This window comes from Equus asinus, chromosome 28 (assembly GCF_041296235.1).
Source record: "Equus asinus isolate D_3611 breed Donkey chromosome 28, EquAss-T2T_v2, whole genome shotgun sequence".
NCBI classification, from domain to species: Eukaryota; Metazoa; Chordata; class Mammalia; order Perissodactyla; family Equidae; genus Equus; species Equus asinus.
In genome coordinates this window covers 38,884,202-38,909,498 of record NC_091817.1, presented here as the reverse complement: position 1 = coordinate 38,909,498, position 25,297 = coordinate 38,884,202, and the positions used below count along the sequence as shown (strand labels likewise).

General features: G+C 38.9%; 1 protein-coding gene across 4 annotated transcripts; it reads right to left on the bottom strand.

Moving 5' to 3' along the window:
- Positions 1 to 414: 414 nt before the first annotated feature.
- Positions 415 to 24,705, bottom strand: ZFP1 (ZFP1 zinc finger protein). Of its 4 annotated transcripts, none has more exons than XM_014849021.3 (4): positions 24,090 to 24,705; positions 19,912 to 19,970; positions 4,989 to 5,115; positions 415 to 3,317 (listed from the first exon to the last, which is right to left on the bottom strand). In XM_014849021.3, the coding sequence occupies exons 2-4, from the start codon at positions 19,924 to 19,926 to the stop codon at positions 2,242 to 2,244; spliced, it is 1,218 nt and encodes a 405-aa protein (XP_014704507.1). In that variant the 5' UTR covers positions 19,927 to 19,970; positions 24,090 to 24,705; the 3' UTR covers positions 415 to 2,241. The 4 variants fall into 4 exon arrangements, with proteins under 4 accessions (XP_014704507.1, XP_044617758.1, XP_014704589.1 ...); XM_044761823.2 differs by lacking the exon at positions 24,090 to 24,705 and adding an exon at positions 23,484 to 24,083; XM_014849103.3 differs by lacking the exon at positions 24,090 to 24,705 and adding an exon at positions 23,571 to 24,083.
- Between the last annotated feature and the right edge of the window lie 592 nt (positions 24,706 to 25,297).

Genomic DNA, 25,297 nt, shown 5'->3' with positions numbered 1-25,297 from the left:
AATATGTGCTTTCATTGATAAAACTGGCTCAAGCATACAATACAGCTGTGAAAGCTAGAGCCCAAGAACAGAAGACAAATATTTTATAGTGTAAGAGAACCTGCCTTATGTTGTGCTATGTTAACTAATGTTATTTAACTACTTGTGTCCATTTTAATGGGTTCTGGTGTTGTTTTAGTATAAATGAGTGTTAATTTAGGGACTGACAAATGCATGGAAAATTTTCCATTGGAATTAACTGTAATATTTTTTACTTAGGAGACTTCTATTCTCTAGGCCCATAAAATCATATACAAATACACACATATATAAGGTTCTTAGATCTTTTATTTTACAAAACTTGGTACACGCGCACACACACACACACACACACACACACACACACATTTTCCATAGAATACCATCCAGCCATGATTATTTATTATGTCTATTATTACCACAGTTTATTTAATCATTCCCTTACTGATGGTCATTCACATTGTTTCCTTTTTGTCCTTACCAAAAAATACAATATACATTGATAAACATATAATCTTCAGTACTGGCACTTTATTTTTTTTCTTAGGGATAGATTCCTAGGAGTGAGACTCCTGGGTTGGAGAGTATGTTTATTCTTAATGTTAAAAGATAGAGTCACAGTGACTTCCAAGGAGGCTGTCACAATTTACATTTCTAACAGCAGTGTATGAAATTAACTTTTCCCTGCTTCCCTGCCGTTAACAGATGACAATTTAGCAAGACAGAGACTCATTGGTCTATGGATGTTCTGGTAAATTTGTTCAGAAAGTCACTCACATTCATGTACAGTCACAGCATATCAATGATCTTCAAAAATAACAAAAAAAGGCCAGTTACATTTGCCATTTACAATCCTAATGCATGATTTGTGACTGACAGGGAAGGGAACTTGTGAATTTGAAGTAAAGCCTAAAATGGTTTATCTTTGAGTTATGCAAAAAAAAGAGAAGTTTTTGGGGTTAATCATCAAACAATATATGGAGAGATCACTGAAAAGTCTAACTTACGAAGTGTTGTGAACCTTTAAAGGGAAGGCATCATTTATACGAAGTCAGGTTCCAAAGGAAAATGCTTTTGGTTGATGACAATGAAACTCAAGAAAGTAGAAATGCCTCCTTTAAACAGAACACTGCAAAAATTTTTTTCTAAAGTGGGCTATGCATACGGAAATTTTAAAAAGCAATAAGACATTTATTGATAGTTTCTTAAAATAATTTTTCCTCTAAAGTCTCTGAAATGTAACATTTGTATACACACACATCCTACTTTTTGCAAGAATTCATCAAATATTAAGAGAAACAGGGAAACACAAAAATACAAGTAGTTTCTGGGTTATACAATATTTTGGTAAAAGACATGCATTTGTATGTAAATACCTCACTGAAAAATAACAAGGGCATGGTGGATGGGGATATTCATAAAGAGAAAAGCCCATTTTTAGTCTCTGGTGCATACTGAGTAACAGAACCCACATCTGTCTCCTTCACTCTCTAAATCTCTTAATTATCTCTCACTTGCATATTTATGTAAATAACGCTTCTAAAAAATCTTCAGCAAACCCAGAAGCAGGTTAGAACTTCAGGAACCGTGTCTTCTATTATTAAGAGGCAGCTCAGTAACAATGGTCACACCAACTTATATATGCCAGCCCGCAGGAAGAGGAGACATATGTTACAGGCTACTAAAAATCTGTTCCACATTGCATTTAGAATGCATACTGGGCTGTAAAGGTACTGAAAAACACATGTGATGTTTACTATGGAAAATCTTGTTCGATGTGTCCTAATTATCAGAGGACAAGAATTTCAAACTCCCAGTGACTGTGTTAAATTCACATGTGCAGAGCTAAAATATACAATTTGTGTTTTGTGGCATAATCTCACATACAACTAGTAAATTCCTAAGGTACTGTCTGTAGTCCTTTATGTTGCTGTGCAGAATTTCATTCTTGAATAATTTATTCAAGATTTTAAAAAGCTCATCGTACTACAGCTAAGTATGTCTATTTACAGTTGGATATATTCTGATATGTATTCTTCAGCTGGGTGTCATACCTAACTTTCAGGATAATGATGTTCTTATGGGCCTCTCTTTTTATACGTTTCTGAGTTAACAGACTGTATCTCAGTATGAATTCCCATGTTCCTTCAGTACCGTCATGAGGTTTCTCCCCCACTGGAAGGGTTTGGTGGAAGGGTTTTCCACAGTACAATGGCTGACGTCTCAGGGTCTATCCCCTATGTGAACTCTTTGATGAACACTGAGTCGGGACTTCCTGCTGAAGGCCTTCCCGCATTCAGAACACTCATATGGTTTCTCCCCTGTATGGATCCGCAAATGTAACCTAAGAGTGGACCTCTGGCTGAATGTTTTGCCGCATTCAGTACATTCATAGGGTTTCTCTCCTGTGTGAGTTCTCATATGTATAATGAGTTGTGAGTTCTGGATAAAGGATTTCCCACATTCACTGCACTCATAGCGTTTCTCCCCTGTGTGAATTTTCTGATGTATAATGAGATTCGATTTCTTGAAGAAGGTTTTTGCACATTCATTACACTCATAGGGTCGTTCTCCTGTATGAATTCTCTGGTGTGTAGTAAGTTCAAACTTCTGGGCAAATGTCTTGCCACATTCACTGCATTCATAGGGCTTCTTCTCCATGTGTGCTCTCTGGTGCACAATGAGGTTTGACTGGTGGGTGAAAGCTTTTCCACATTCAAGACATTCAAAGGGTTTCTCCCCGGTATGAATCCTTTGATGTTTAATGAGGTTTGCCTTATGGGAGAAGGTTTTCTTACATACATTACATTCATAAGGTTTTTCTCCAGTATGTATTCTCTTATGACTAATGAGGAGTGACTTAAAGGGGAAAGCCTTGTCACAGTAATTACAAATAAAAGGTTGCACTAAATTTCTAATTTTCTGATGTTTAAAAATGGCTTCTTTATGGCCGAAGGCTTTTCCATTTTTATTATATTCAGAGTATTCCACTCCGGTATGGGTTTTCTCTTGCTTCAGATAGAGGAGTGCTTTTCCAAATCCATTACACTCATCAGCTTTCTTTCTTATATAGCTTCTATTAAGTAGGTCTGAATTATATTTCAAGGTTTTTTCACATAAGTCATATTTATACGGCACTTGTCTTAAAGAAACAAAGTCTGTGCTCAGATTAAATGTTTTTCCAAAGAGATTATCTTTTTCCTCAATGGGGGTTTGGTTCTTAAAGATTATGCATGGCCTTGCCTGCTCATCTGGGTTTCTGTGGTCCCTCTCCATCTGGTCATCAGCCTTCCACACCTCTAGGAAAGAGCACATGAAATACACTTTATCGACCCTTTCGCTATGCTACAGAATGGGAAGCACAAACCCTCCAGCGTAGGGCTGCCTCTTTAGTTTGAGACCCAGTCTTCCAGTATTAAAGTCCTCAGTGCAAATTTTTCCTAGCTCTTAAACTTTGAAAGAAAAAGACAAAAAAAGCCTGCGACAAAACAAGAAGTAGAAACTGACAACAGACACAAGTAGCATTGCCGGATTACAAAATGAGCTTCAAAAGTGGGTAAAGTGAAATAAAAACAGAGGGCACACAGGATGTGGGAAGGCTGGCAATTCCAGGGATGAAGGACAGTCACAGTGTCCTCAAGGACATCAAACAGCACAGACCAACAAAATAAGTAGATGAAGATGTTAGGAGAGAAACCTAGGCAGATCTGAGTTTAGCAACCAGCACTTAGACTCTGAATTACTGTGGTTGGACCAGCACCTCGTCTACATGCTTCTAGGCTCTTTCCCCTTTTTTCTCTTCTGCTCATCTATACCAAGTACCTTCCTAAGGGCAACATTTCTCACAGGTTTGTGGAGATAATCCTAGTGCAGCGCTCTGAATCTCTAAAGTAAGACTTCTGCAATGGATGGCAAGATCCAGAAAGCCCATGTATGCTGTAGGAAATATAAAATAAATCCAAGGATCCAACATCCTTCTAACAGAATCACTCACTGCTACTGCTGGTTTCACTGCTTTTCTTCTCTTGAGGTTGTTGGAGAAACAGAGTGTTTTCACCATCATTTCCTGTTTTTCTCATTTTAATACGTTTAATTTCTTCCCAAACCAGTCTTGTCCCTGCTTTTATTTGAAGGGATCTCAAGGGTCAAATTTACCCAGGTTCAACCGAGGCCTTTAATAATCTTTACTTTCATTTATGTATTACTGGTTATTGCTGCTGCCATTTGTGTCCACAACAATGATGTCACTCTTGTACTAAAAAATCTGTATTTCCCTTGAGGCCGCTATATCAATTCCCATGAGCTAAAATATAAAAGTCACCATTCTGGCAAACTGAGAATACTAACGAAAGGGCAACTAATCACATAACAAAGGTTTAAGACTTGTTAGGCTAGTAACAGGTCTCCAGGCTCAAGTGTGAGAGGAAAATCTCTGTAACAGTTACACAGTAAGAGCATTCAGCAGGGCGAGACTGATATTTGGAGGCATGATTAGAAGATCTGAGGTATACAGGTCATCTGTTCTCAGCTGTCTCTAAAGCTTTAGGGATTTGAAAAATAGATTCCTAAAAAATATTTCAAAGGTACCAACCCACTGATAATCCCTTGGATATTCCACTGGCTTCTACCTGATTCTCCATCCCTCCTTCCACATCTTCCCTAGAAAGTTCTTTCTGACTTTGGTACCCACAACTCTTCTTGTTGCTCTAATTTCAAAATCACATCTGGTTTGATAATATCAGAGAACTTGCTAACAGAATGTAGCCTCTAACTGCTGGGACTTCAGAAATCCTGAAAATAAAGAGAGAATTTCAGAGTCTGCACTATCTCTCAGCTTTAACACACGAAGCTTGAGGCCATTCAAGCTTAATTTTAGTTTAGTAATTCAGAAGCTCATAATTTTTGGTAATTGAGAAAGGATATAAACGCTACTAGGCAAACATCGAGCTATTCCTGAAAGGTGTCCTTACCCACTGATAGTAAGTTGCTATAATTCTCCAGCATCACGTCCATGTATAGGATCCTCTGAGATGGGTCCAATTGCTCCCACTCCTCCTGGGTGAAGTCCACAGTCACATCCGTGAATGAAACTGATCCCTGAAATGGCATATTGCTATTCATTCTGGAATGGTCAGCATTTGGTGATGTAGAAAGGACATATAAAAACTTACTCTTACCATTTTGTTGTAAAAGAGTCACTATGAAAATTTACATATGACACCAACTTATACCTTTACTATGCTTTGTCATGTCTCCAATTTTTTTTTTTTTTGCTGAGGAAGATTAGCCTTGAGCTAACATCTATGCCAATCTTCCTCTATTTTGTATGTGATCGCCACCATGCATGGCTGACGAGTAGTGTAGGTCTGCATCCAGGACTCGAACCTGCAAACCTGGGCCACTGAAGCAGAGTGTATTGAACTTAACTGCTAGGCCATGGGGCCGGCTCCCCCCCATCCCACCCCCCCAGCCAAAATATATATATATTTTAAAGATTTTATTTTTCCTTTTTATCCCCAAAGTCCCCTGGTACACAGTTGCATATTTTCAGTTGTGTGTCCTTCTAGTTGTGGCATGTGGGATGCCGCCTCAGCATGGCTTGATGAGTGGTGCCATGTCTGCACCCAGGATCCGAACCTGAAACCCTGGGCTGCTGAAGCAGAGTGTGTGAACTTTACCACTTGGCCACGGAACTGGCCCCCAAAAATATTTTTATAAATAGTTAAAACATTTATTCAGATTCCCCTAAATCTCTGGCACTGTCATATTTGACAGGTATCTAAAATAAATAAAACACTGTTTCTCCTCTGAAGATGTATATAGGGAGATAAACACATAAAGATAAATATGCAGTGTTTAATGTTACTAGTGCAGTGATAATGCTCATATAGGTATTTTTGTGGTATCAAACTAGATGATATTAAAGAATTAATTGAAGATTTGAATATTAAAAAGCAGAAGATTAACTTCCAATTATAAGACAAAGTATCAGGCATAAATAAAGATCTCTCCACCATATCCAAGCTATAAAAATGGGAGAGAAGCAAAACTAAACAGGTGGAACTACATGAAACTAAAAAGCTTCTGCACAGCAAAAGAAACCATCAACAAAATGATGAAAAATGACAAGGCACGGGCCAGCCCCATGGCCGAGTGGTTGAGTTCACATGCTCTGCTTTGGTGGCCCAGGGTTTTGCTGGTTCAGATCCTAGGCATGGACATGGCACTGCTCATCGGACCATGCTGGGGTGGTGTTCCACATAGCACAGCCGGAGGCACTCACAACTATAGTATACAGCTGCGTACCCTGGTGGGGGGGACAGGATGGGGCTTTGGGGAGAGGAAGATTGGCAACAGGTGTTGGCTCAGGTGCCAATCTTTAAAATAAAAAAAAAAGGAAAGGCAATCTACAGAATGGGAGAAAATATTCGCAAATCATATATATGATAAGGGGTTAATATCCAAAATATATAAAGAACTCACACAATTCAACAGCAAAAAACCAATCTGATTAAAAAGTGAGCAAAGGGGCCAGCAGCCCTGGTGGTCTAGTAGTTCAGTTCAGTGTACTCCACTTCAGTGGTCAGGGTTCAGTTCCCAGGCACAGACCTACACCATTCTGCTAGCGGCCGAATGTGTGCTGGTGGCCCACATACTGAAAAATAGAGGAAGACTGGCATGGATGTTAGCTCAGGGTGAATCTTCCTCAGTAAAAAAAGAAAAAGTAAGCAGACGACCTGGATAGATATCTTTCCAAAGAAGATATATAGATGGCCAACAGGTACATGAAGACACACTCAATATCACTAACCAACAGGGAAATGCAAATGAAAACCCCAATGAGATATCGTTTCCTACCTGTTAGAATGGCTATTATCAAAAAGATAAGAACAGTGTTGGCGAGGATGTGGAGAAAGGAAACCCTTGTGCACTGTTGGTGGGAACATAAATTGTGCAGCCACCATGGAAAATAGTATGAAAGTTCCTCAAAAAATTAAAAATAGAACTACCATATGATCCAGTAATTCCACTTCTGGGTATTTATCTGAAGAAAACAGATGAATTCGAAAAGATATATGCACTCCCATGTTCACCGCAGCATTATTTATGATAACCAAGATATGAAAACAATCTAAGCGTTCATCAATGGATAAAGAAAATATACACACACACACACACACAAAACGGAATATTATTTAGCCATAAAAACCAAGAAAATCTTGCCATTTGTGATAACATGGATGGACCCTGAGGGCATTATGCTAAGTGAAATAAGTCAGAAGAAAAATACTATATGATCTCACTTATACATGGAATCTAAACAAACAAACAAAAACCGAGCTAATAGATACACAAACCAGATTGATGTTGCCAGAGGCAGGACGTGGGTGAAGGCGGTCAAAAGGTACAAACTTCCAGCCATAAAATCAGTCAGTGGGATGGGATGTAATTTACAGCATGGTTACTACAGTTAATAACACTGTACTGCATATTTGAAAGTTGCTAAGAGAGTAAACCTTAAAAGTTCTCACTACAACAAAAAAAAATCTTGTAACTATGTATGGTGAGGAATATTAATTAGACTTATGGTGATCATTTTGCAATATATACAAATATCAAATCATTATGTTGTACATCTGAAACTAATGTTAAATGTCAATTATATTGCAATAAAAATTAAAATAAAAAGATTATTTAAAAATGTTCATAGCAGCATCTTACATCAGAGCCCAAAGCTAGAAAGAAAAATGTTCATCAGCAGATTAATTTCTTGTGGTATATTAAAACATTTGGTACCATAAAGCAACGAAAATGAACCAATTACAGCTACATAGGATTTCATAAGGGCTTCAAGAACGTGGTTAATTTCTACTTCTTGGCCTGAATGGTGGCTACATGGGTTATATATATATCACATGTATATTTTAAATATTTTAAATACTCTCTCTACATGATTCTTTTCACTATAATAAACAATCCCCATGAAACAAAGGAAATGCTGAAGCATATAAATATGAAAAGAGCCACAAAAAAACCTAGAAAACCAACCATTTAATAAAAAACAATAAGAAATTATAAGAAAGGAAAAAACCCTGAAGCCCATTTGATAACTTTCAAAACCATCTAGTCCACCTGGCCAAATGATAAGTACAATAAGAAGTTGTGTACTACTGCCAGACGAACAAGGGGGTACACCTGTGCCACAGTACACTGGCTCAGCTACATTGATTTAGAAATGACCCTACCATCAAATATGAAAATATTCTGTATTTTTTCTCATAATGCTGCTCTCCATATTGTATACAAACAAAAGCTCAAAAACTGCTTCAGGGGCTGGCCCCATGGCCGAGTGGTTAAGTTCGCGTGCTCCAGTTCAGCGGCCCAGGGTTTCGCCGGTTTGGATCCTGGGCGTGGACATGGCACCGCTCATCAGGCCATGTTGAGGCGGCGTCCCACATGCCACAACTAGAAGGACCTGCAACTAAAAATATGCAACTATGTACTGGGGGGATTTGGGGAGAAAAAGCAGAAAAGAAAAAAAAAAAGAAGATTGGCAACAGTTATTAGCTCCGGTGTCAATCTTCAAAAAAAAAACAACAAAAAACTGTTGATAAAACACAATTCTAAAAGCACAGCATTAAAAGGGATGCTAAACATGACTGACTTCAAAGATTTTTGTCATGACAGATGCAGTTTCAATTTGAAATGAATTTGGTGTTCTGGGCAGAAACCCTAGCCGTGAGTAGAGGCATACCCAGCACATGTGACTCCCTGAGCAGACCATCTTTTCTTTTCTTTTCTCTCTCTTTTTTTAGGGAGATTAGCCCTGAGGTAACATCTGCTGCCAATCCTCCTCTTTTTGCTGAGGAAGACGGGCCCTGAGCTAACATCTGTGCTCATCTTCCTCTACTTTATATGTGGGACACCTACCCCAGCATGGCCTGCCATGTGGTGCCAGTCCGCACCCAGGATCCAAACTGGAGAACCCTGGGCGGCCGAAGCGGAACTTGCACACTTAACCGCTGTGCCACCGGGCTGGCCCCATGAGCACACCATCTTTAATAGCACCTCAAATTCTTCAAACTGCTATACAGTTTTGTGTCACTTAATGTCGGGGATATTTTCTGAGAAATGTGTCATTAGGCAATTTCATCACCGTGTGAACAGCACAGAGTGTACTTGCAAACCTAGATGGTATAGCCTACTACACACCTAGGCTATATGGCCTTAATCTTATGGGACCACTGTCATTTATGCTGTCCATCAGTGACCGAAACATCATTATGTGGTGCTTGGCTGTACATCTAGAATCATCATCTCTAAATTTACTTCTCTCTGATTACAAGAATCCTTTTTTACCTATTCACGCTCTCTCTCCCCTGAATCTACGTATCTTTCATCTTCAGTTAGGACCTCCAATTCCCTAACCCCTCCTACTTCTTCCAAATTGTCATTGCCTCTCTAAGATCGCACATCTCCAAAATCTAGATTATGCTGGTCACTATCTTCAAAACTTTTGCCCCAGTAACTTCCCACCATCTCTCATTCATATATCCTAGCCATAGGAAAAATTATAGGAAGTAAGAAAAAAAGAAAAAAAGAAAAGAAAAGATGAGTACTACAATGGTCTGAGTACTACAAATGACCTAGTTATATTGCACAAATTTGCAGTTAATGTAATCAACATTATTTCATGATATAGGAATCTTTAGCTACTTGGAATGGGAGCAGAGAATACAGGTGGCAGGTCATCCATGCCTGAGATCAATGCTGTTGAGGTCAACAATCATAGAGTCAAGATTTTCCCAATAGTAAGTATTTATTCCCATTTTCAGGTCACTTCTGAAATTATAATTCAAAAAACAGGATCACTTGGAAATTTCTTAGGGACTAAATTAAGTACTAGGGACACAAAGACCAAGACCAGTCTTCACTCTGATAGGCATGCTATAGAACCCCTCAAGTCTTTCTTTTGCTTCCTACTTCCACTGCCACCCCAGGTATTAGAAAAGCCTCCTAACTCTTATTTCTTGTCTCCCCTTATTCTCTTCTACCCCACATTCTAAAGCTAACATAATTTTTCTAAAGTATAGCTCTAATTATATGATCACCTTGATTAGAAACGGTCATTCATTATCTACTGAGATAAACTAATGACTAGGCCAGTATTCAACATCATCCAAATTTCTTGTCCCATCTCTCTTTCCCATGGCTCCTCTCTCTATGCACAGATCCTCCCACATAGATCACATCTTATATTTTGAGTGCCTGCTCTCTTTTAAACCTGGAGTATTTTTTTGTATCTCTCTTGTGGCACTTATTTTACTCTGTTTTCTTTTGTTAAATGTGTCTATTCCTCCCACTCTCCCCATTAGATGTTAAAAATTTTTTAGATCAGAAATTGTACCTTGCTCATCTTTGTATTCTTGTTAGCACCAAGTACATGAAAACATGTTAGGTACTCAAAAAAATAATAATGCCAAATTGAATAGAGTTCAGTATTCAAGTTGTTTTTCATTATCTTCTTACTTCCTGAAGAGACATGCCACGTAATTCCTACACCAACATCCTAAATAGCTAGCTAAAATAATGTAGCATCTGTACTGTTCACACTCAGACTGTATAAAAATTTTGGTAATACTTGCTGAATCCTAAAATCTGGCTCATTTTTCTGAGATGTCATGCATGCTCTAGTATGCTTGTCTCTTTTTATTTTATTTAATTTTCCTTCTTCTCTCCAAAGCCCCCCAGGTCTTTCTAGTTCTGCTACGTGGGACACTGCCTGAGCACGGCTTGATGAGCGGTGCTAGGTCTGTGCCCAGGATCCAAACCTGCGAAACCCTGAGCTGCTGAAGTGGAGCATGCGAACTTAACCACTGAGCCACGGGGCCTGCCCTGCTTGTCTCTTTATTAAAAATGCTTTTTAATCACCTTGTAATCTATAAGATTCTCAGATCAATTCTGGCTGTGCTTATACTTGACAATTTATGTGCATAAACTGGATATCAGTCTTATTATTGGCCATTCAGCTTTTAGCATCCAGGATATGGTCACTCCATTTTATGGAGTAAGTATAAGGGAAATCATTTCCACATTGTCAGGATAATGTAAGCCACATACAATGTGACCCATCATCACACAGGCATAAGTCATTGCCAAATAATCTCTCATAAAAGAAAGGAATAGCACAGAGTAAAACTGAGCAGGAAAAAAAGTTAGAAAAGATACATATCTTTTCTTTTCTTTTTTCCTTTTTTTTCCCCTTCTTCTCCTCCCCAAAGCCTCCCAGTACATAGTTGTATATTCTAGCTGTAGGCCTTCTGGTTGTGCTATGTGGGATGCTGCCTCAGCATGGCTTGACGAGCAGGACCATGTCCAGACCCAAGATCTGAACCAGCAAAACCCCGGGCTGCCAAAGCAGAGTGCAAGAACTTAACCACCTGGCCACAGGGCTGGCCCAGAAAAGATATTTTTTAAATACAGAAGTGAATTTAACAGCAGCTTAGATAGAGCTGAAGAGATGATTAGTGAACTGGAAGATAGGTCAGTAAGAAATATCCAGACTGAATACAGAAAAAACAAAGGATGGAAAACATCAAAAAGCCTAAGAGACACATAAGATAAACTAAAAAGGTCTAATATATTTGTAATTGGAGTCCCAGTAGGAGAGGCAAAATGCAACAGAAACAATACTTGAGAGACAATGACTTAGAATTTTCCAAAACAGCTTACATAAGATCACAGAAACATAACTAACCCCAAGAAGAATAAACATGAAGAAAACCACATTTAGGCATATCATAATAAAACTGCTAGAAATTCCAGAGGGAAAAAGATGCAGTTTTCAACGGCAAAACAATAAAACTGACAGCTAACTTTTCAAGAGAAACAATAGAAGCCAGAAAACAACAGAATATCATCAAAGTGCTAAAAATACTAGAATATGAGTTGGCAAACTTTTTCACTAAAGGGCCCAGTAGTAAATATTTTAGATTTTGCAGGCCATATGTAGTCTCTACTACAACTATTCAACTCTGCCATTGTACCAAGGAAAGCAGGCACATGCAATATGTAAACAAGTGGGTATGGCTGCATTCCAATAAAACTTCATTATGGACACTGAGATTTCAAATTCATATATTTTTCATATCATGAAACAGTATTCTTCTTTTGATGTTTTTCAAACCATTTAAAAATGTAAAAACCATTCTTAGCTGTGGGCCATACAAAAACAAGGCAGCAGGTCATTTGGCCCATGGGACATAGTTTGACAACCTGATCTAAAATGATGACTACTAAATAGCAAATGTCATATAAGTGTTAGGTATTATTACTACTATAAAAGGATGTACTCCAAAAAGAACAAAAGTAAACCCAGTGAGAATCAGTTGGATGCAAAAAGCAATAGGGAACAAATAAATCAGCAAAATGTAGTCAAAATAAGTATATATGGAACGGGGGAAGGAGGTGTTAACTAATAAGCTGAAATATTTTTGGATGCCAACAACCTGGGAGTTGTGGCAGAGAGAAAGTACTGTGTTTGGGAGGAAAATATAAATTGTGATTAACTTAAATTTTGTTTGAAATACACATTTAGGTAAACACTGAAAAAGAGTAAGATAAATCTTTAGAAGGATGGGAATATATTCTGACAGACCAGTAGATAAAGAAAAGAGGATCAAGAAAATCAGTAATCAAAATAAACTAAAATGGAATAAATGTTTAACAAAAGATTAAGACCTTCAGAGAAGTTTTTTGTAAAAATAATTTTTATGGCGAACAAACCAAACCTGAAAATTCTAAAAGACACAGAAAAGCTGGCACAGAAACATAATTAAAGTAGAATTCCAAAAGTATATATATACCACAGCCTCCACAGTCTATTTAATGCATACAAAAGCATTTTAAAAAGGGGATTGGATACACCCACAGAAAACATAATATCAGCTACCTCTAAGGTAAGAAGACTGGCTTTAATGGTCAAGAGGGTTTTAGCAATGAGTGAGGTGACCTAATATCAAGAGTGACAGCATGCTAGAGAGGGCAGATTCAAAACAGAGAGAAAGAGAGAGACAGAATTCATGCACGGACTGTGTAACACAAAGAGAAAAACTTTACTATACATAATGTATGGAAGCAAATCAGTCAAGATGTTAACTACTGACTACTGGATGGTGTAATAGGTTTTTAGTTCTTAGGTTGAACCATATTGAAATTGATGACATTCAACTGTTTTGATATACAAAACTGGCAATTTCATATAGATAAACCTAATGTGCTTTTATTTGTATTTCCCTGCATTTTCACACTTCACAAAAGGAAACAAAAAAAGGTAAGAAAGAAAAAAAAAAACCTTATGAAGTATCAGGCAAAAAGTAAGAAAAAAGCAAATCACCAGAAAATTTTACAACACTGAGTACAAAGAGAAAAGCCTACAAGTTGCAGTAGAGAACTGAACAGGTCACACTCTGATAAGTAGACACAGTCCTTTGGACTTCCTGACTATAATACTAAAAAGTAATGACTTCAAAACTTTGAGAGAGAAAAATAACAATAAAGCTGACAAAACAAATGAAACAATCTGCAGGCACTGGAGAGCAACCATTGCAGGGCTACAATTACTGAAAGAAGGGTGAACATGAGGAAAGTCCTAGATTCACTTTGATGATGAAAGTGCTCAAAGAAAAAAATTATCAATCTTGAATTCTATATCCAGCAACACGTCCCTAAAAATATCTTCTAAACCATGGCGCAGAGAAATAGAGCCCAAGCAGAAAGTGACTGTATGCCACGTGGAATAAATAAAAATTGGCACTTGTGTATGCAAAGCAACTGGAATTTGGGGGCAGGGTTATGGGAGACAAGGAAGCCATAGAGAAGGGGCTCTAAAATTCTGCATAACAATTCACCGCAGATCTTTGGCTGGTTCCTAAAATGTGTAGGTGGAGGCCAAGCCTCTCAGAGAACTAGCAGAGAGCAGCAGTTCTGTTCTGCCAGATAGTTAAATTATTGGCAGAAAAAAACTTACCATTCTTTAAAAGGAGTTATGGATTAGACAATATGTCCAGCATACAAAAATTATTAGACATATGAAAAAGGACAAAACAATGAAAAGACAAAAAAATCAAGAGATAAAACAGTCAAAAGTAGATGGAGAGATAATCCACGTATTAGAGCTAGCCCACACAAATTTCAGATTAACCGTTAAGTAATATGTAAAAGAATACAGAAGATGGACAATGCAGATGAAAATATGGGACTATTTCAACAAAGAACTGGAATCTACAAAAAGGAAGCAATGGACATTCTAGAATTGCAAAATGTGGTAACTGAAATTAAAAACTCATTGTATAGACTTAATAGCAGAGTGGACACAGCTGAAGACAAGAACTGTGAACTTGAAGACAGGTCAATAGAAGATATCCAAACTGCAGCACAGAGAGAAAAAAACGGGGAGGGGGGGAATAAGACATAAAAGAGACGTGAGGCATGGCCAAAAAGTCTAATGCACTATTGCTTAGCATGCTGAAAGAAAAAACAAAAAAGGATAATGTGTAGTCCCAGAAGAGGAGACAAAAGAATGGGATAGAAACAACATTTGAAGAAATAACAGTTGAGAATTTTCCAAATTTGATAAAAGGCACTGACCACAAACCTATGAAATGCAATAAAGTCCAAGGAGAATAAATACAAAGAAAAGTATTACCTAGACACATCATACTCAAACCGCTGAATGCTAGAGAAAAAGACAATATCTTAAGAGTAGACAGAAGAAAAAGATACATTACCTTCAGGGAAAAACAATAAAAATGAAGACTTATTTCTTAACAGAAACTATAGAAGCAAGATAAAAAGCAGAATGCCATCTTTAAAATACTGAAAGAAAAAAAGCAAACCTGAGAATTTTGTACCTAGGGAAAATATTTTGCAAAATGAAGGCAATATAAAGACACAGATAGGGGCCGGCCCCGTGGCCGAGTGGTTAAGTTCCCACGCTCTGCTTTGGCGGCCCAGGGTTTTGCCGGTTCGAATCCTGGGCACGGACATGGCACTGCTCATCAGGCCATGCTGAGGTGGCATCCCACATGCCACAACTAGAAGGACCCACAACTAAAATATACAACTATCTACCAGGCGGCTTTGGGGAGAAAAAGGAAAAATAAAATCTTTAAAGACACACATAAACAAAAGCTGCAAGGACATACTGCAATATATTGTATACTATTCTTGGATTGTACTGAGGTGGTATAATACTAATTCAAGGTGATCAGCAGAGCCAGCCCCGATGACCTAGTGATTTACGTTTGGCACTCACCACTTCAGCAGCCCAGGTTTGCTTCCCTGTTGCAGAACCACACCACCTGTCAGTTGCCATGCTGTGGTGGAGGCTCACAAAGAAGAACTAGAAGGGCTTACAACTAGGATGTACAACTATGCACTGGGGCTTTGGGGAGGAAAAAAAAAGAGGAAGACTGGCAACAGATGTTAGCTTAGGGCAAATCTTTCCTTTCCAAAAAAAAAAAAAATGGGCAGAACTAAGCTAAACTAAAGCGAGGAATGGACAAATCCACATTCATACTATGAATCAAGTATCAGAAAAGAATGAAGACATTTTCAGAAATTCAAAGTCCAAAAAAAATGTCTCTCTCATATACCCTTTCTCAAGAAGTTACTGAACAATGTACTCCAATGAAACAATAGCAATCCCAAAAGACAAAGACATGGAAAGGGGCAAACAAAAGATTGATATGAGAGCTGAAGGAAATCCCTAGGTGGAGTTTGAAGGAGACTGCAGATGGCAGTGATTCTCTACTGATACCAAATTGTTTGCCACATCACCTGGAATAGTGTGATTCAGAAGCAGGCACTTTGAGGGATGTCACCAACAAAATGCCTACTGCCATTGTAACACCTTTTTAACCTGAGGGCAGAATGCCTGGGTGAGCCAGACCTAGATTCTTATCTGTACTTGGTTTGGCTTGTCTGGAACATGTGCTGATGACATCTCTCTCTCCCCTCCACACCAGGTTCCCTTGTATCAGATGAGGACACACATTTCATCACACAGACGTGTTCTGCTTTGATCTACTACTCAGAGTTGGCAGTTGACCAGACAGCTAAGAAGCAGAGAATACAGAGCAGTCCACATGCTCTAATTATATTCCCACCAGACATTCAATACCCGATCTACACTTTGACCCTGCCAGATGGCCCAGCCATGTTGAGCCCTATGTTTTCCTATGTGTCTCATGATCTTGCCAATGACTTCCCCAACCCTATATTCAGCTCTTCTTCTCCTAGGAGCCTTTGTCCAATACTGGCAAAATTTCTAGACACAACTAGACTTGTGCTTGCTTGATAAGTTTTGCCACAAACTTCTGCTCCCCAGTAAAACTGTATTACTTTATACTACCACCACTTTATACTACTTTATACTACCAGAAATGCATGAGTGGCTTCACCTCTCTAGCTAACACTGGCTACTGTTAACTTGAAAAAACAATGATAAAAAACCTAAGTCTTGATAAAGGGAACACAGGTGCATGAAAAAATATCTTTCAGATCTTACATGTCTAACAGAAAAAAAAGCCTCTACCAATCTGACAGAAAATTATGCAAAACAAGGCAATATAAATTCCAGTTACAGTTTTTCAATACTGAACTTATAGTGATTAGAGATACATACATAAGTGGTAAAATCTTTTTTTTTTTTTTTGAGGAAGATTAGCCCTGAGCTAACATCTGCTGCCAATCCTCTTCTTTTTGCTGAGGAAGACTGACCCTAAGCTAACATCTGTGCCCATCTTCCTCCATTCTATACGTGGGATGCCTGCCACAGCATGGCTTGCCAAGGGGTGCCACGTCTGCACCTGGGATCCAAACTGGTGAACCCCGGGCTGCGGAAGCAGAACGTGCGCACTTAACCGCTGTGCCACGGGGCTGGCCCCAGTAAGTGGTAAAATCTTTAAGTAAAGGAAGGGAATGATTAACAGAAATATCAAGATAGTAGCTACCTACTAACGTTATGGGCTGTTTCTATCTGAAATTAGAAGTATACAGGTTAAATAACCTGACTAGCAATGTCTTCCTTATCTGAAGTAAAACTCCCAGTAACTGAGGCGTGCAAGTCAAAGCTATAATCTTTCCTTCCTCACATTCCTTTGCTTACGCTCCCCCTCCCTTAGGACTTAAGAATAACCCTGGTTCCAGGGAGTCTGAGTAACATCTTGCAACAAAGGGGTCTGGTTACCACGTCCTGCACCTTACCGACTATAAAGAAGAAAAACCTCTGTGTTGGCAGACAAGCTTCCTGGCACCAGAATCCACTATCCACCACAGAGGCAGACAACCAAGGATACCTGTCTGCAGATTCCCTTATCTCACCATCCTCCTCCTTGCAAACAGCCTCACAAAGCCAAATGCAGGCTGGTAGGAAAGTGCCAACTAGCAAGGACACACACTCCCCCTCCTTACAAGCAGCCACATTCCTCACAACCTTTAAAGCCCCTTAATCACTTCTTAATGGGGAGCCAGGACTTCCTAAGGCACTAGCCTGCTGTGTGCTCCCTTTGCCTGAGAAAGAAAACAAAGCTGTTTTCCCTTTTCACCCAAACTCTGTTCTTGCTATTTGGATTGGCACTGAGTTCAGAGACTGAACTTTGGTAACACTAGGAGGATTCAGTAAGAGAATGTATCACAAAGAACAGATAATGTTCTATTTTTTAACCTGGGTGTGTACATAGGTGCCCATTTTATTATTATTCTTTAATGTATACAAATTTGTTATACATATTGTATACAACAGGTATAAAGAGTATTAAAGTATAATGCTGGATATGTGTTACATTACACAATAAAAAACTTAGGGAAAAAATGAGGAAACTCTATGCTCTGATATGGAAAGACTTTGAAGATTATGTTATAGACTGATAGCATACATAATCAAGAGAATGAAAAGACAAACCACAGATGAGGAGAAAAATCTTTGCAAAACATATCTGATAAAGAATTGGTATCCAAAATATAAAAGAACTCTTAAAACTCAACAATAAGAAAACAAATAACCTGATTTAAAAATGGGCCAAACTGCCTGGTGGCGCAGCGGTTAAGTGCACACGTTCTGCTTCTCGGCAGCCCAGGGTTCACCAGTTCAGATCCCAGGTGCGGACATGGCACCGCTTTGCAAGCCATACTGTGGTAGGTGTCCCACATATAAAGTAGAGGAAGATGGGCACGGATGTTAGCTCAGGGCCAGTCTTCCTCAGCAAAAAAAGGAGGATTGCCAGCAGATGTTAGCTCAGGGCTAATCTTCCTCCAAAAAAAAAAAAAAAAAGGGCCAAAGACCTTAACAGACACCTCACCTAAGAAGATATACAGATGGCAAATAAAGGCATGAAAAAATGTTCCACATCATGTTATCAGGGAACTGTAACTTACAACAAAAGTGAGATACTGCTACACAGCTATTGGAATGGCCAAAATCCACAACACTGACAACACCAAATACCAGCAAGGATGTGGAGCAACAGGAACTCTCATTCATTGCTGGTGGGAATGCAAAATGTTACAGCCACTTTGGAAGAGAGTTTGGCAGTCTCTTATAAAACTAAACATATCCTTACCATACAATCTAGCAATTGCACTCCTTAGTATTTACCCAAATGAGTAACTTATTTTATGCCCACACAAAACCCTGCACATGATGTTTATAAGCAGCTTTATTCATAACTGCCCAAACTTGGAGCAACAAAGATATCCTTCGATAGGTGAAAGTATAAACAAATGGTGGTACATCCAGACAATGGAATATTATTCAGTGCTAAAAATGAGCTATCAAGCCATGAAAAGACATGAAAGATCCTTAAATGCATATTACTAAGTGAAAGAAACCAATCTGGAAAGACTACATATACCGTATGATTCCACCTATATGACATTATGAAAAAGGCAAAACTACGGAGACAGTAAAAAGATCAGTGCTTTCCAGGAGCTCAGGGAGAGGGAGGGAGAGATGAAGTGATGGAGCACAGAGGATTTTTAGGGCACTGAAACTATTCTGTATGATACTGTAATGGTGGATACATGTTTATTATATATTTGTCAAAACCTATAGAATGTACACACCAAGAGTGAATCCCAATGTAAATTATGGACTTTAGTTAAAGTATCAATATTGGTTCATCAATTGTAACAGGTATGCTACATTAATGCAAGATGTTAATAACAAAGGAAACTGTGTGTGTGTAGAGGGAGTATATGGGAACTCTCTGTACTTTCCACTCCAATTTTCTGTAAACCCAAAACTGCTCTTAAAAAATAAAGTCTATAAATTAAAAATAAAACATATATAAACAGAACAGTATGATTAATATGCTGTCTTCTAATAACCTATATTTGTACTTGCGTAAATATGTACAAATAAACTCTGGAAAGCTACTCAAGAAAGTAATGACAATGGTACTTGTGGCAGTCAGGGAGAGAATTTAAACACATACCCAGATATTTACTGAGCTCTCTGGCATCATGCTAATCTGACTGGAAAAACAAAATACACACAATAATACCCTGCAAGTGTGCTGAAGAATGCTATATGAAGTAACTGTAGACAAACTGATAACCCGTTTAACTTAGGCTGTTTTGGGAATGCTGTACAAAACATCTATACAAAGGTCCATAGACTTTATTCAGACCTAATGCTAGAGAACCAAAGAAATGGTATTCACAATCAATGCAAGACATTCAATTAACCTGGTTTGCTTTTTGGCTGCTGGTATTGATCAGTTATTCTTACTATTTTTTCCCTTAGTTTTACTCATCTATACTTTTCTATTCCATTTTCTGGATCAGTATAAACTTCCTCAAATGTACTGAAGGAATAAACAAACAACTCACCTGGGATTTGTTCATTTTCTGTAGTTTTTGGGTAAAGGCAGAGAACTATGAAGGCAGACCTGGAATAGAGGAAAAAGGAAGATACTGTTTTTCAAGATCTGACCTGCCTCAGAACTCCTAGAATGACTTGTTTAGAAATTCCCACGCATCACTTAGGAAAATACCACCTCCTGGGATAGTCCCTTCGCCTCCTCAGAAGGAGCAGAAAGGATCGTGCGGGCAGCATTCACCTTCAATCAAACATTAAGAGATACCCGAAAAGGCATGAATAAAACAACTCAGTAATAAGAGACAAAGCAATTAACAGACTCCTCAACTGATGAAATTATCAAACAGGGAATTTAAAACAACTATGATTTATAAATTAAAGGTTTTAATGGCAAAGGGGGACAACATGAATGAATAGGGAATTTAAAAAGAGATGGAAACTGCAAGAAAAAAATCAAATGGAAATGCTGAGAAAGAAAAGCACAGTAAGAGCTGAAAGAGGAGGCTGGCCCAGTGGCATAGTGGTTAAATTCGCAAGGTCCACTTTGGTGGCCCAGGGTTCGCAGGGTTTGGATCCTGGGTGTGGACCTATACACAGCTCATCAAGCCATGCTGAGGCAGCATCCCACAGACAAAATAGAGGAAGATGGGCACAGATTTTAGTTCAGGGACAATCTTCCTGACCTCCCCCTGCCCCCCCCAAAAAGTGTTGAAAGAATACCTTCAACAGGCTCATTAGTCGAAAAAACAGAGCTGAGAAAATTTTCAGTAAAACTGAAGATAGGTCAAAAGAAACTATCCAAACTGAAACACAAAGAGAAAGTGGAAGGAAAAAAGAAAAAAAGGACAGAGCATTGTAGTACAATATTAACTGGCCTAACAAACATCATCGGAATCCCAAAAGGAGAAGACAGAATGGGACAGAAGAAGTATTTAAAGACATAATGGCAAAGAATTTTCCAAAAATAATGAATGATGTCAAACCACATGTCCTAGAAGCTCAGATAATTTATCCAAACAGGCTGAATACCAAAAAACAAAACAAAATGAAGACACACGTGGACATGGCATAATCAAACCACTGAAAACCAAAGTTAAACAGACAGTCTTGAAAGCAGCCAGAGGAAAACAGACATATCATACACAGAGGAACCAAGATAAAGAATTACAACCAACTTCTCACCAGAAACTATACAAGCCAGAAGACAATGTTCTGACATCTTTAAGGTGCCCCAAAAAAGAAAAAACTATCAACCTAGAATTCTATACCCTGCAAACATATCTTTCAAAAATGAAAGTGAAATAAAAACCTTTCCAAACAAACAAAAACAGAGAATTTGTTACTGTAGACCTGTACTACAAGAAATATTTAAAGAAGTTCTTGAGGTAGAAAGAATATGATACCAGACAGAAACCTGAATTTACACAAAGAAATAAAGATCTCTGGTAATGGTCAAAACGAAGATAAATATAAGACACTTTTCCTTACTTTTAACCATTCTAAAAGATAATTGACCGTCTAAAGGGAAACAGCAGCCAAGTTTTGTGGGATTATAGCGTATGTAAAAGTAAAATATACGACAATAATACACAAAAGATGGGATGATGAAATTGGGAGTATACTGTTGTAAGATTTTACATTACACATAAAACAGTATAACACTATTTAAAGGCCCACTGTGATTAACTCAAGATGTTTATTGTAAACCCTAGGGCAACCAGAGAAAAATTTTTTAATGAGATATAAACAATAAGCCAATAGCAAAGAAAGAAATGGAATTATAAGAAGTACCCGCTAAATCCAGAAGCAGTCAGAAAAAGAGGAAAATAGGAACCAGATGGGACAAGTAGATGACAGAGGTTGTCAAATTGGATAAAAAAGCAAGACCAAAGTATGTGCTGTCTATAAGCAGTTTGTTTTAAATGTAAAAACATAGCTAGATCAAAAGTAAAAGAATAAAAATAAGACATACCTTGCAACGATCAATCAAAAGAAAACTGTAGTGATTATATTAGTATCAGACAGAGTAGACTTCAGAAGGAATATTGCCAGGGATAAAGAGTGATATTACATAATAGCAAATGTGTCAAATCACCAAGAAGACACAAGAATCCTAAATGTATAGATATCTAACAAAAGAACTGGAAAATACAAGAAGCAAAGATTGAGAGAAGTGAAAGAAAAAACCAGATAAATCCACAATTATAGCTGGAAACTTCAATACTCTTTTCTCAGTAAGTGACAGAACAGGTAGACAGAAAACCATTAAGGACACAGAAGAACTGAGCTACACTATCAACTACCCTGACCCATTTAGTATTTACAGAAGACTCCACCACCAACAGCACAATAGTCATTAAACTACATGTAAAACACTCATCAAGATAAATTATAGTCTTAGCCATAAAACAAACCTCAACAAGTGTTAAAGAATTGAAATTTATAACAAAGTATACTCTTTGATCAAAATAGAATTAAACTAGAAATCAATAATAGAAAGAGATGTGGAAAACCCCCAAATATTTAAAAATTAAACAGACTTCTAAATAACCAATGGGTGAAACAGGAAGTCACAAAGGAAGTTAAAAAAAAAAAAACCCACGGAATTGAATGGAAATGAAAACACAACATATCAAAATTTGAGAGATTTAGCTAAAAAGTATTTAGAGGGACAGTTACAGTATTAAACTATTTATATTAGAAAAGAAAAAGGTTTCAATCCATGACCTCAGCTTTCACCTTGAGAAACTAAAACAAAAACAAAAACCCAAGGAAGCATAAGGAAGCAAAAATAAACAGAGGAGCAGAAACCAACGAAACTGAAAACAGAAAAACAGAAAAATTCAATGAAACCAAAAGCTGGTTATTTGAAAAGATCAATAATATTGATAAACTTCTAGCCAAACTGATCAAGGAAAAAAATAAAAGAAGACACAAATTACAAATATCAAGAATGTTCGAGGAGACATTACTACAGATGCTACAGACATTAAAAAGAGTTATTCTTTAACAATAAAAACAGATAACCATTGGCTACACTAATTAAAGGAGAAATTCCAAATATACAAAATAAGAAAAGTGGGAAATATGAACAAATACAAGAGAAAAAAGATGAAATAATGGAAAAAAGATTCCATCTTCAATAGCAATAAAATACTACATAAGTTAAGAAAAATGCAAATCTTTTATGAAGATTACAAAATGTTGCTGACGGGGAGAAAACAAAAGAGGACTTGAACAAATGGCAAGGCCTATCGTAAGACCCAACATCATGAAAGTGTCCATTCCCCCTAATTAAATGTAACCTTTAATGAGATCATAATAAAGGAATCAACAGATTTGAAAAAAAATACAATTGATTCTAAACTACCAGTGGGAATCATAAGTAAACGTATTATCTCAAAGTGGTGAAGGCTTTTGGATGTCACCAAAGGGAGAGGAGTCAAGCCAACTATAGAGAAATTCCAAATGCCTGCATGGCAAAAACTACCAGTGAACAAAATCAAAAGGCAAATGAAAAAACCTTTGCCATTCGTATAACAAAGTACCAGCGGGCTGTGTGACCTTGGGTAAATCACTTCACCTATCTGAGCCGCCGTTTTTCTTTCTGTTGAACTTGAGATGACAGCAAAGTCACAGGACAGGTGTGAGAACCGGATGTACACTTAACTGCAAAGGCTCTTGCAAAGAGGTCAGAGCTCTTATTCCTTCGGCACGTCGCGGGCATCAGGGAACTTCCGGGGGTCCCCAACCCTGCCTGCACCCCGGAGGCCTGCGGACGCAGCACGCGGCGTCCGCGCGCTGCCAGGTGTGTCCGGCCCCGCCCCCGGCCTCGCCCCGCCCGGCGGGCCTGGTCACGCGCGCGCCCGCCGGGCTTCCGGATGCGCTGCCGCGCGGCCAGAGACCCTGGCGGCCGGTCGGCGGCGCCTCTCCTGACAAAGGGAGGAAGGCGAGCCCTCGCCGCAGCCCTTCCCCTCCGCCGTCCCCGCCCCCGCACGTCCGGCCAGGCGGGCCCCGCCACCCCACGCCGAGGAGAGGCCGGGCGTCGCTCGACGTCGCCCCGAGGGTCACCGCCGCCTGCGAGTCGACGAAGTTTAGGATTGCATCCCGCGCGGGCGCCAGCCCGTCCCACATCTCCTTACTCTCGGCCCCCAGAGCCCGCGGAGCTGCCTGGCCGCCCCCCTCATACCTGGAGCGGCACAGCCTCCACTCGTGGCTCAGTGCCAAGCCGGGTCACGGCGCGGGACGGCTAAGACGCGCGGAGACCGGGGCCCTGTCACCCACTCAAGGCTGGAAGTGGGGGAAGGGCGGCCACCGGCGCGCTGGCAGCATTGCACATGCGCAGATGCAGGGGCTGCTCGCCGTCCCAGGGTCCTTCGAGGGGTGGTCCATCGAACTTCGGAACTACATTTCCCATAAGCCTGCGGGGCCGCACCGTAGGGACTCTCAGGAAAGTCTTCGCCTTGTTTAGCGGGTCGGGTAAGCGCTGACCAAGATAATCCCTTGGCCTGGATTGTTCATCTCCCCCAGAACGGGCTGTGAGTTACAACCGCTCCGCTCCCAGATACAAAAATCTGGCTTTTAAAGATTGCACAGGTCATCTATGATAAGTTAGAAGTATTTAAGTTATAAAATATGTATAAAATAAAAGAAGAAAGCAAATATCACCAATCTCAGTTTTCAAAGATAATTATGTGTAATGTTAAATTCACACCTTTCTGAGATATATATGTATTTTTTATAAAGCTGGCCATAAAGGTATCATGCAGCTGAAAATAGCTTTTTTTTTCTTTATTTTTTAGAGCAGGTTTAGGTTCACGGCAAAAAAATTTGAAGAGAAAGTATAGAGGGTTCCGTATACCACCTGTCACCACCACACATGCATAGCCTCCTCCACTATCAATATTGCCTACCACAGTGGTACATCAGATACAACTGAATGAACACTGACACTTCGCCCAAAGTCCATAGTTTACATTAGGGTTCACTCTTGGTGTTGTATATTCTGTGGGTTTTGACAAATATATAATATTATGTATCCACTACTATAGTATTATACAGAATAGTTTCACTGCCTACAAAATCCCCTGTGCTCCATCTATTTATCCCTCCCTCCCTCTCTCTGTGCCACTGGTAACCACTGATCTTTTTACTGTCTCCATAGTTTTGCCTTTTCTATAATGTCATATAGTTGGAATCATGTAGTATGTAGCCTTTGCAGATTGGTTTCTTTTACTTAGTAATATGCATTTAAGATTCCTCTGTATCTTTTCATGGCTTGATAGCTCATTTCTTTTTAGCAGTGAATAATATTCCGTTGTCTGAGGTACCAGTTTATTTATCCATTCACTTACTGAAGCATCTTAGTTGCTTCCAAGTTTTGACAATTAGGGATGA